Source organism: Geotrypetes seraphini, chromosome 8, assembly GCF_902459505.1.
Source record: "Geotrypetes seraphini chromosome 8, aGeoSer1.1, whole genome shotgun sequence".
NCBI classification, from domain to species: Eukaryota; Metazoa; Chordata; class Amphibia; order Gymnophiona; family Dermophiidae; genus Geotrypetes; species Geotrypetes seraphini.
The window spans coordinates 98,138,197-98,150,797 of NC_047091.1; the positions used below are offsets into that span (position 1 = coordinate 98,138,197).

A 12,601-nucleotide genomic window follows, 5' to 3' on the forward strand; every position below is an offset into this window, starting at 1 on the left:
CCCTTCCATCATCTCCATCTTGTCTTTGCCCTCTTCCATTCAGGTTTCTCCTTCTATTATAATAATAATAATAATAGCTTTATTTATATTCTGTCATACCTGTTCAGTTCAAGACGGTATAGAGTAAGGTAGAGATACAGAGCCAATATAAAGACACTGTGGTTATCGCGGGTAGCAATAGAGGTGGGGAGAGTAGTGGTGTAGCAGAGGGTATTTAGGGGGAGGGGGGGACAGGGATTGTGGTAGCATTGGGGAAGAGCATCCAGCATCTCCCCTTTTGCCCCTTCCATCAATATTACCATCCTCTTTGTATCTGCCTTCTCTCTCCCCCCTCACCTTCCATCCAGCATCTCCCCTTTCACTTCCCCTATTCCATCATCTCTTTCCTTTCTGTACCCCACCCCCAACATCTGCTCTCTCTCTCCCCTGTTCTATCTAGAATCTGTCTTCACACAGCTGTTCAGTCCCACAGTGCAGCCAGTGGAATCGGGACCAGCACATCTCTTGTATCACTCTTCCATCTTGTGCTACTGCTGCTGCTTTCCTGAAGCAGCAGCAACAAACTGAAACAAACCGGCTGTGGGATCTTCCCATACATATCTGTGGCTGCCAGCTTTGTCCTAGAAAAGAAGTAATGTCAGACAGGGTGGGCCAGCAGCCGTGGGTATGTATGGGAAAATCCCACAGCTGTATCAGTTTGCTTCATCTCTCTTGCTGGTCTTCTAAAAAAGGTAGGAGGAGGGACGGGACGGCCCGCTATACCACCAGGCTTGTGTGTTAGGGGGCTATGAGGAACTGTCGGGGTTGGGGAGGCTTTTTTTTTTTTTTTATAGGTGCATTATTGTGTATGCGCTGTGCACACAGAAGAGCTGTGCCCATAAAAAAAAAAGCAGCCTGCAGCAGGAGGGCGTGGCATCCCTCCTTCCGACCTTCTGCATGGGGTGGGGGGCATTAGACCACCAGCCTTTTTTGGAGCTACTTTTATAAGGAATCGGAGCTGCTTTATTTTCCTCTCGGTGCCTGAGCCAATCAGCACTCATGCACTGACAGGAAAGTAAGGCTACGACAGCTCAGACCCTGCTGGTAAATATCAGTCCCGATTCCTCATAAATGGAGGGGCATTCCTTTTTGAGAATTGCCTGGAGAGGTCATTTTACTATTAATGACCTTTGTTCTACTACGATTTTAATATTAATGACTCCATTGTACTACATTTGCATAGTACAATCGGAGGTTCTAGAAAGCACGGAAAAGACTACAGTAGCCGTTTTACTAATCGGGTGGTAAAATCCTTGCATTTAATGACGGTTTAGCGCCATTGTTAAATGCATGATGACTTTAGAGAATCCGGCTCTAGGTGTGGGTAAAACTGGGTCTAATTGATTGGATGGATGTTGGGAACATGTCTTGAAAGCACGATATACTGAAATCCCTAGTATGTAAGAGAAGCCAAAAATGTGATGTACTGGCAGTGGTAAGGGCCTTCCTGGGTTCTCTGTATTGAACGCTTCCTGGGTTCTCTGTATTGAACGCAGAGATTTGAGTATTTTTATAGTGCAACAGCAAATGCACTGACTTGCTGGTTGCAAACTGGTGAACGAAGCTGTGTTAAGAATTTTGGAGGGGGTTTGTGCTGATTTTTTTTTTTTTTTTCTTTTTTATTCTTTCATAACAGAAAGATTTGCAGTATCGACCTAGTGGATCACCTCAAGGTTCCTCAAACTGTTACTACCAAGGTTTGTGCCTCTGCATTTCATTTGTTTTCTAATTATGTTCAGAAGTCATTCATTCTGATTTTTGGACGGTTATGGACGTTCTGTACATCTTTCTCTTCCTCATCTTTCCTAATGCCTTTAAATTAGAGCTACATTCTGATTAAAAATTTTAATTGCAACTAGCCACACTTTTATTTATTTCCCACCACTGTTTCTTGGGACTTTGGGCAAGTCACTTAACCCCCCATTGCCCCGGGAACAGAATAAATACCTGTATATAATATGTAAACCACTTTGATTGTAACCACAGAAAGGCAGTATGAGGGGCTGCGGAAAAGTTCTCAGCCCAACCAACAAAGTTGGGGCAGTCTCCATTAAGGGCTATACACTTAGTCCAGTGATCTTCCACTTTTTTCGTTCCCATCAGAAAAATACGGAATGAAAAATGTGGAAAATCGCTGGAGAATACCCCAACTTTGTTGATTGGACTGACAACTTTTCAGCGGCCCCTCATATATCAAATATCATCCCCTTCCCTAAAAGACTGATAATCTCCCACCCAGCCCCAAATCAATATATCTCGCTTTGTCTTCCTTCCCTCCCTCCCTCCTTCCTCTCCCCCAGGTCTGTTATCTCTCTCGCACAGTCACACTTTCTCTGTCTCTCTCCCTTTCCTTTCTCCCTCTCAGTCCTCTATCCCCATGACTAGTGACATAAACTTGGTGGTGAGCAGCACCAAGCTCTTCTTCTGGCTGTTGGAGCTCACTGCCTTGGCCATAGCTTCCACTGGTGGCCCCTCTAGTTCTGCAGCTCACTCTCCTCCCTCCACCCAGGGTTAGGCATCTAGTTTCCCCCCACCCCACCCCACTCCCCCATCTACCTTAAAGGTGGTTTTTGACAGTGTTGCACATATGCTGCTTGCTCCAAAGCTATCCCTCGACCTCCTCTGACATCACTTCCTGTTTCAGCATGAGCAGGACAGGTCAGAGAGAACGCTTCAGTCAGGCATCAGACAGCATATTTGCAATGCTACCACTGCCGGGGACCAACGGAAGACCGGCATGATGAGGAGAAAGATGCCTGATCTCACTGAGGACAGGAGTTGGGTGTAGAAGAGAGCAGTAGTGATGTTTGGAGGAGACCAGAAATGCTACAGTTTTGATGAATAATTAATACATTAGTTGCAGAGTTAACTGCAGTGAACTTGCAGCCCTACTTTAAGTTCAAATAATTTTTATTGATGACAACCAATAATCACAGAACAACCAACATCAAAACATACAATATAGGATACAATCAAAATGCAACAACCTATCAGAGAACCCGGATCTGTAGTCATCAAACACATTTTTTTACAATATTGTACCACAAATCCCCCTCTGATTTCCTCCCCCCTCCCATCACATTTGCAATTGAAAAGTAACAGACCTCTTCATGCCTCCTCCAAACAAGCCATCCAGGGACCTGGGTTCTTAAAGTCCATGGATCAGGCAGGAAAGCCAGCGTCTAAATAAGAAACAATACTGCATAGAGCAATGCAAAATCCCTAAGAAAAACTGATTGAACATACAGCAATAAACCCCAACTCCCCCCATTCCCATCCTGTCTGAAAACAATAATTGGACAGAGAGTTCATCTACTACAATCCCTTATTTATCAGAAATTTCTTGAACAGATACGTCTTCAAAGTTTTTTAAAAACATATTGGAGAGGAGTCTAATTTCCGAGGGGAGGTCGTTCCAGATTTTTACCAAGGCAAATACCATAGAGTATGAAAGCCTACCTAAAATTTGAATACCTCTAATAGAATGGAATAATAATTTAAATTTATGTAGGCCTCTGGTAGAGAGAGGTTGTTGGGAATTAAAAGAGAGATTAAGTAATGGTGAAAAAAAAAATCCCATATAAACTTTTAAATACAACACTGGCACACTTAACTTGAACCCTCCAGCATACCGGGTGCCAATGCAATGCCTTCAGTAATGGAGTAGCATGGTCATATCTGTTCTTACCAAAAATCTATTTGGCAGCTGTGTTCTGGATAAGCTGCAATCTCTTTAAGTTACACTTACTTAAACTGATATAAAGAGAATTTGCATAGTCCAAATGAGCTAATATAATAGCCTGGACCAATACGGCCAGTTTTAGACATGCTGGGGCCGAGGGCAGAAATTAAGGAGGGGGCCCTTCATCCCTTCTCCTCCTCCTAATCTCCCCTCCTGTCATTACTACCACACATAAAAACAACTTTAAATGACTTATTCATACACAAAACACAAACAGATCTTTACCAAATACAGAACTGGGATCTCCAAGAAATTAAACTCAGCAAGAGAAATAAAAACAGATATTTACTTTATTTTTTACTGAACACACAAGGGTCCTGGGCCTGGGATCACCTAAAATTAGCCACCTCCCTTACTGGTGGGGACCATTAAGCCCTTCCAGCCAGAAATCTCTACACTCTGCAGCAAGTAGCAGTGTCCACAAGCTGCCACCAGCTGCAGAGTTCTGGCTAATGGACTGGAGGAAGTGGTCTTTAGCTGACAGGGCTTTGGGATTCACCATCAGCTTAAAGTATTTATATTTTGCATTTGGATAAAGGGTATGGGGGAGGGCAGGAAGAAAATCTGGTGCTCACCCATTATGGGAAAATCTGGTGCTCATCCATTATGGGCTGAGGGCCACTGCCCACCCTCCCCTCTCCCCCCTATTAGCTATCTGCTAAACTACTGAACACAGTACAAAGATAAGTGATAAACATAGAAACATGATGGCAGTTAAAAGACAAATGGCCCATCTTGTCTCCCCATCCATAGCATCCACTGTCTCTTCCTCTCCTTAAGAGATCCCACGTGCCTGTCTCACACTTTCTTGAATTCAGACACAGTTTTTATCTCTCCCACCTATACCGGGAGACTATTCCAAGCATCTACCACCCTTTCTGTAAAAAGTATTGCCTTAGATTACTCCTGAGCCTATCGCCTATTAACTTCATTTTATGCCAACTCGCATGCATTTATGCCACGTACTTGTAGGTTTTTAAATATCTTTATCAAACCCCCCTGTCTCCCGCCTTTCTTCCAAAGTATACATACTGAGATCTTTAAACTTGTCCCTATACATCTTATGACGAAGACTCCCAACCATTTTAGTAGCCTTCCTCTGGACTGACCCTATCTTTTTGAAGGTGTGGTCTCCAGAATTGTACATAATATTCCAAATGAGATCTCACCAAAGTTTTATACAGAGGTATCAATACCTTCTTTTTTCCTATTGGCTATATCTCTCCCTATGCACCCTAGCATCCTTCTAGCTTTCACCATCACCTTTTCAACCTGTTTGGCCACCTTTAGATCATCACCTGCTATCACACCCATGTCCCGCTCCTCTTTCATGCACAAAAGTTCTTCACCCCCTGAACTGTACTGTTCCCTTGGGTTTTATCAGCCCAAAACCTTGACTGTTCATTTCTTAGCATTAAATCTTAGCTGCTAAATTTTAGACCATGCTTCAGGTTTCACTATGTTGTTCACACCATCAGGGGTGTCTACTTTTGTAGATTTTGGTATCATCCGCAAAGAGGCAAATCTTACCCGACAGTCCTTCAGCAATATCACTAACAAAAATGTTTAAAAGAACAGGCCCAAGAACCGAACCTTCAATCACACCATTGGTAACATCCCTTTCCTCAGAGATATCTCTATTGACCACTACCCTCTCTCGCCTTCCATTTAACCAGTTTCTGACCCAGTCCATCATTTTTGGGCCCATCCCGAGAGCACTCAGTTTATTTATTAGATGCCTGTGTGGAGCACTGTTAAAGGCTTTGCTAAAATCTAAATGCACCATATCTAGTGCTCTCCCTCTATCCAATTCTCTGATTACCCAGTCAAAGAAATTGATCAGATTTGTCTGACCAGGCCCGCCTGTAGTGAATCCATGTTGCTTCGGGTCCTGTAATCTACTGGATTCCAGAAATGTCACTGTTCTAAAAGTGTTTCCATTAATTTTCATATCAGCCTGTAGTTCCCCACTTCTTTACTTCCAATTTTGTGGAAAGGGACCACATCTGCCCTTCTCCAGTTCTTCTGTACTTCCATCCCTATTTGTGCTTGTCTTGTCCCGGTTTGTTAACATAACATATTTTATTTGTAGACTGCACAATGCCTTTTGGTTCTAGGCGGTTAGAAAGGAATACAGTAGAGAGAAATTAACAATGACAGAATACAGAATAGAAAGAATTGTTAGCATTAAAATAGATATTCCATAGGTATTCCAAACTTTATAGACAGGAACACAATGTATGCAAATAACATCTACATGAATTATAAGTAATATGAAAGAAAGAATGGAATGAAAGAAAGGAACTGTTAAACAATAAATTCCAAGAAATTCAAATAATAAAAATAGGGATAAAAAAAGGAATAAATTGAAAATAATTCATAAACTAGAGTAATTGAAAAACAAAAATAAAAAAATCAAATAAGTCTGACTGAAGTCCGACTTGAATTGATTTTATTGCTTGGTCGCTAATTCCCTGAAGCAGCACTTGTTTGTCTTCTTCGATCCCAGTTAAAAAAATTTTAAATAAAACACTTTGTCTGGACATTTTATTTTTCCATCATGTTGATCCCATTTTGTCACTTCTGCTTTCCTGTGTCTTCTGAAATTTCTCTTTCTAGTGGTTGCTGTCCATATGTCTTTTCTCCTCTCTTGTTTCATTCCCTCTCTACACCTTTCTTTGATATGCTGTCTGGCTCTTCCCACCCTCTTTTCTTTTCTGCCTCTCCATCCATTCAAATTTTACCCTTCTTTTTTACTTAAAGCTACCAACCAACTTTCCATCTCCCTTTCTCATGCTCTAGCTTTCCCATTTCCCATCTCACTCCTTTACCAGCTTCCTGTTTCCTTCTGTCTACTCCGTCTACTCCCCATTACCACATTTCTACCATTGTACTCACTTCTCTCTCACTCTTATCTCACTCATCTTTTTGTCATCCCCTTTTGACCTCTTCCATATAGCTCCATCATTTCCAGAAACCTTCTCCCTCACATCAGGCTATATATCCCTGTCCCTTTCTCCCTATTCCCTAGCATCTTCTTATTCCCACCTCTTCCCCTTCCCTCCCATGGGTCAAGTTCTTCTCTCCCCCCACCCGCCAATGGTCCAACATTTCTCGCTCTCTCTTTTCTGTGGTTGTTCTTCTCTTCCCCCTTGATGCTGAACAATAGGATGGAGGGAAAAGATGCTGCATCTCTCTCTCCTTTCTACCCCCAGACTTAATATTTCTCCCTCCCTTCCTTCCATCCATCTCCAGGTACAACTTCTCTCTCTTTCTTTTCCTAACAGCCCTCCCATCCCATAGCTCTCCCTCCCTCCCTAGTCCACCATATCTCCCTTTCTATAACCAACCACCCTACCCTCCCATCCTATATCTTTCCCTGCCTCCCCCAGGTCCACCATCTCTCCTTCTCTTCCTAACTGACCTCCCTTCAAGTGTCTCTTTATCCCTCCCTCCACACTGCCCCTTGTCCAACTTCTTTCCTTTTCTCTTCTCTCTCTCCAAATCATTGCCCACCATCTTTCTAAATCTCCAATTTCCTGGCCCCACAAGTTCACTTCACCTCCCCATCCCCAGACTAGCACTTCTTTAAACCCCTCCCCCATTCTACTTTTTAAAAATAGCCAGCTGGTACAGAGGGCTTCCTTGGGCCAGCATGCCTTTCCCTTTCTTTCAGCACTGGTCGAACGTGATTCTGAAGCATTGGCTACGATCTCCTCTGCTTTGGAAAACATGGAGGAGGCCACAGGCAATGATTCAGAATCATTGCCACAATCAGTTTGTCAGCAGGACAAGGAAGGTGAGGGGGACATCGTACCAATGCTGAAAGAATGGGGAAGACATGCAAGCCCACAGGGGGTTCCCCTGAGCTGTGGGGCCCAGGGCATTTGTCCTGTTTGCACTCCCCCTCCCTAACGCTGGTCCTGCTCATCAGTCTCTTTTTCCAATCATACTGGTTCGCCTTTGGTTGGGAAATACATTCTTGGAAGTCTGAAGCCTAGGAAGATTACCCAGTTTATCATTCTATCGTCTTTTATCCAGTGGTTATATTTTTGCCAGGTTACACCAGGTTGTCAACCTGAAACATTTTTTAACTTACTTTCTTTGCCCATTGTGACTGAAGTGAAGGGTGACATTCCTCGCTGGATCTGTCCTGTTCTGCTGTCCTTTATATAAAAATAAAAATAATACTGTATCTTTAGTCTGATATATAAAAAAATAAAATTATAACAACTTATAAGAAAGAGTCCTAGAGGACCGCAGTAAAAGTAATTGGAAGCCTGTGATTAAGTTTTGAGGGAAAGAAATTTTATTTTGCTTGAGTAAGAGAACAAAAAGGGAAGGGGAGAGGAATGGGGGCCAGTGCATTACCTGTCATATACATGATGGGAGGGCGGTTACAGTAAGAATGGTGATCTCTCACTGTGGAAGAAAAGTGAAGAAGCAATTTATTGCAGGGAGCGATTTAGGTCAAATAATATAGTCAGAAGGATCTTTCCAACAACAGCTGAGGACTGGAACACGTTTCCCAGAGAGGAGATGCCAGCTCTCTGTCACTGGAGGTGTTTAAGGACAAAATGAGACCTCTTTTACTCTGATTTTAGTTTATAAATCACTTTGCTTATGCCCACTGAAAGGCAGCAATACTAAATGATTAAATAAATGTAAACATGATGGTCCGGGTTGATGGAATGGGTCTTGCAAGAGGGTTGGATCACATTAACTCTGAACTTTGAGGTTCCTCTTAGTCATCCTCGTTCTCTAAATACACGAAGACTAATTTAGCATATGCAAATCATCTTTTAGTTTTGTTTTAGCAATAGAGAATTAAAATAAGTATAGATACCGGGATTATCAGTTCCAGGAGGACAACCTATGTGCATTCAGGTGCTGGCACATGACTTGGTGACCTTTGTACCAAAGTGATTCATACTTGGCTAGCAGCTCACATTTGGGATGAGATGTCAGGTCAATAATACAATATGAATTACTGCTTGGGAGCATGTCCTTTACCTTGTGTCAAAATGTTAAGTTTTCTCCATGTGGAGGGTTCCAAACTAGATTTTCTTGCTGCTTGGGCAAAATTTCAATCTTCTCATGTGTGCTAGGATAAAGCACTCCATTCCCTCATGTAAGGAGACCTTCATGGGGATTATATGTGCTTAAGTCTAAATGGACTGCTCTATTTAAGGGTTCATTCTATACATTGCATTATCTAATATTTCTATCCCACCCATACCAGTTATAGGCGGTTCACAGAATAAGAAAATGGATACAATCATTCCAGGAATTACAGAGATCATAGTTCATAGACGAAAGCGCGCCGGATTAAAAAGGTAACTTTAAAGCGCTCCGAGGGGGTGTGTTGGTGGGAACCCCCCAATTTTACTTAGAAGTGTTGGTGCTGCAGTTTGGGGGGGGATCCCCCCATTAGAGAGGAAAGTATAATTTTTCCCAGTGTTTTATTAGAGAAAAATTACAGTTTCCTCTGTAAGTTCGCTCCCCACCCAACCCTAATGGCAGCGGCAACACTTCTAAGTAAAGTGTGTGTGTGGGTGGGGGGGGTTCCACCTATATCCCCCCTTGGAGCGCTTTAAAATTACCTTTTAATCCAGCGTGCTGATGTCCTGCGTGCATTTGTCTTAGTGTCTTTGTCCGTGCACGATTGTCCAGCATGCTTTAGTCCATTCACCAAGATCGTATATCAGAATGAAGGTTCAATAATTTAGATAGCACCTGTTTCCTTGTCATCAGCAGCAGATGAATCCAGAGTAGAGAATGACACAGGGACCATTTACTGTGGTAAACCGCAGGTGACCGCAATAAATCCGCAGGAATGGAGACATTTGCAACTGGTTTACTGCAGGAATGGGGACAAGACCTTTTACCGCCCTGTGGGAGCGGTGAAAAGTCTTACTTCTGTGGTAAAAAAAATTGCGCCTGTGTCAGACTCGGCATCTTCTCCCCATCGTCTATTTTATCTTCAGGAGCCAGCCATGGCACGATGAAGACAGAAGGAACCTAAAACCAAAGCCTGAGACCAATGTGATTTGAAGAATAAAATTACCAGACAATAAAAAAAAAAAAAAAATTATTTTATATTTTGTGATTAGAATATTTCAGATTTGAAATATGTATCCTGCTAGAGCTGGTATCTAATATAATAAAACGGTAAGTCTCTCATCACCTAGCCAGCCAGTGGTAGGAGGAGGGGAACTGTGGCTGCTTCTGATTGTGTGCACCTTCTCCTCTCGTTTTTGCAGGGGGGAAGGGGGTGTGATAGTGGTTACTGTAACGTCTCTCTGACCCCAGCTCAACTTGAGGAGTGGAAGTCGAGAATGACACAGAGGCAGACTTTGTCCCCGTCCCCACCCCATCCCTGTGGGCTCTGTCCCCGCCCCATCTCCATGAACTCTGATCCCATTTGCACAAGCCTCGAATAGTTATGATTCTATATTGAAATCATTTTATTAAAGTATAAAATGAAACAATATTCTGTACAACTGTACACTATAATTCACAAATACTACAAAACAAGGATTAATAAAACCCCTGACTCATATCTCTTCTCCTCCATCCCTCAAAATATCCCCTCCACTATTGAGAAAACCGAACAAGCCAAATTACTACAGAATGCTGCATAGAAAAATCATGCTAATAGAACACAAATGCTAAATCCATAATAGCTGATCAAAAATGACAGTACGGGGAGTGTATGGTGCAGTGGTTAAAGCTACAGCTTTGTGGGTTCAAACCTATACTGCTCCTTGTGACCCTAGATAAGTTACTTAATCCCCCCCATTGCCCCAGATACATTAGATTGTGGGCATGCCGGGACAGACCGGGAAAAATGCTTGAATGCATTAAGGTAAACTGTTCTGAGCCCTCTTGGGAGAATGATATAGAAAATTAAATAAATTAAGTAAGTTAAATCAAAATCACAAGAAGCCACACCTTGTACATAGTACAATATCAAAGGAATAGAAAGATCCATTTCCTTCTATAAAGTTCACACATGACAGGAATAGTGTTAGGAGAGTGTTAGGGCAACCTCCCCCTGGCCAGAGAAAGCCCTAAGCCTGTTGGAAGCCTGTTAGCAGGCTGTGTGGTCCCCAGTTATGTCTGACACCCTCCTTCCTTTCTTTGACCCAACACACCTCTCTCTCTGCCTCCCTCCCTTGTTCATGTCCCCCTCCCACGGGTGTGTACTTGTGTTCTGGCTAGCTCTAAGACATCCAAGTAGGCCTTCTCCTCTTTCCTTCCAGCCGCACTTCTTTCTTCACAAAGTCACAGCAGCAGGAACAGAGTATGGCCAGAGGTCCTGGTGTGCTTTCTCTGTGACCTGCTCCCAAAAGGTGTGCAGCCACGCAGCTTCGAGGGAACATTGCTTTATTCCTTTTCACTTTTTTCTAATCAGCTTTCTATCTCCTTCTCTCACCCCCTAACTTTCACATTTCTCATTCTCATGTTCCCTTTTATCTGCTTCCCATTACCACATTTCTATCCTCGTATACTCATTCTTCACATGGATCCACCATTTCTAGCATCTCCCCTCCTTGTTGCTTACTCCACCCTTGTAACCTAGCATTTCCTTCCTTTATCTCTCCCTCCCACAAGTCCAATATCTCTCCTTTCTGCCCTTCCACTCCCTCCTCCCAAGTTTGACATCTCTTCTCCCTCTCCTCTTCCGGCCCCCAGTCTATATCACCTCTGCCTTTCCCAGTCCCCTTCCTCCTCTGCTCTCCCTGAGTAGTCCATCTTTTCTTCCCCTTCTGCCCCCTCCCATGAATCTCCTTCCCTATCCTCATTTTGCCTTCTCCATCCAATCCATCTCTCCCTTTTTCCATTTTGCCTCCCCTACATCCATGTCTCCCTCCCTTTCCACCCCCTTCTACCATCTCTCCCTGGGTCTGCCTTCCCCCATGTCCTTCTCTCCCGCTCTTGTTCCCTGTCCTCCTCCAAATCCATCTCTCACTGTACCCCTTCTACCTCCCTCTGCCACCTTTCCCTGTCCCTCATAAATCTCATATCTTTCCCTCCTCCCCTTACCCCATTCCTGAGTGTCACATCTCTCCTTCCTTCCCTCATTTGAATCCAACATCTCTCCCTTCTACCCCTCCCCCAAATCTAGCAGCATCTTGCTGCTGGCCAATGTACCTGCTGGTTGACTCTCTGCCGCGAACCTTCCCCAACATCTACTCCTCCCCCCTCCACCACCTCCACAGCACATCTACTTTATATTTCTTGTAAATTTGTAGGGCGGAGGAACAGATTTCTCAACGCTGCCCTGCCATAACCCAGCATCTTCTCTCCACTGTGCCCTGCCCTCTCTGACAGTTTTCTATTTCTGCTGGGGAAGGCAGTGGAGAGAAGACACCAGGCGTTGAGAAATCGGTTCCTCCAATTGGCAACATTTACATGAAATGTAAAGTAGACGTGCAGTGGAGGTGATGGGAGGAGGGAAGGAGTAGATGTCGGGGAAGGTTCTCGGTAGAGAGAGCCGACCAGCTGGTACGCTGGCCGGCAGCAAGATGCCGCTCCCAAGAGAGTGGTGCCTGTGTAGATACACCATCGGCCTTGATACCACTGGGAATTTTTGGGGAGGCCATGGTCCCTGTGCCCCACCTCCTCCGTTCCAACGCCTATGGCCCCGCCCAGAGGACTTAAATCCAACAGGCTGATTCTAATAAGGCCAGTTAGTGCAGGAATAGTGTGCATTTTAATCTGTTCAGAATGCTCAGAGGACTTTACCGCAGGAAATGTGTGTGCCAGAGATGGCCGCAAATTGTGTTTAAGTGTAATCAAATATATGTTAATGAT

The 12,601-nt window shown here is 43.7% G+C and overlaps 1 protein-coding gene across 4 annotated transcripts in view; it reads left to right on the forward strand.

Moving 5' to 3' along the window:
* ARHGEF18 (Rho/Rac guanine nucleotide exchange factor 18) overlaps positions 1-12,601 on the forward strand; it is a 250,998-nt gene that overhangs the window by 118,996 nt on the left and 119,401 nt on the right. For all 4 annotated transcript variants that reach the window (XM_033956918.1, XM_033956915.1, XM_033956916.1 and 1 more), the window contains one exon: positions 1,676-1,736. In XM_033956918.1, the coding sequence (XP_033812809.1) occupies positions 1,676-1,736 (61 nt within the window). The remainder of the gene's footprint in view (positions 1-1,675; positions 1,737-12,601) is intronic.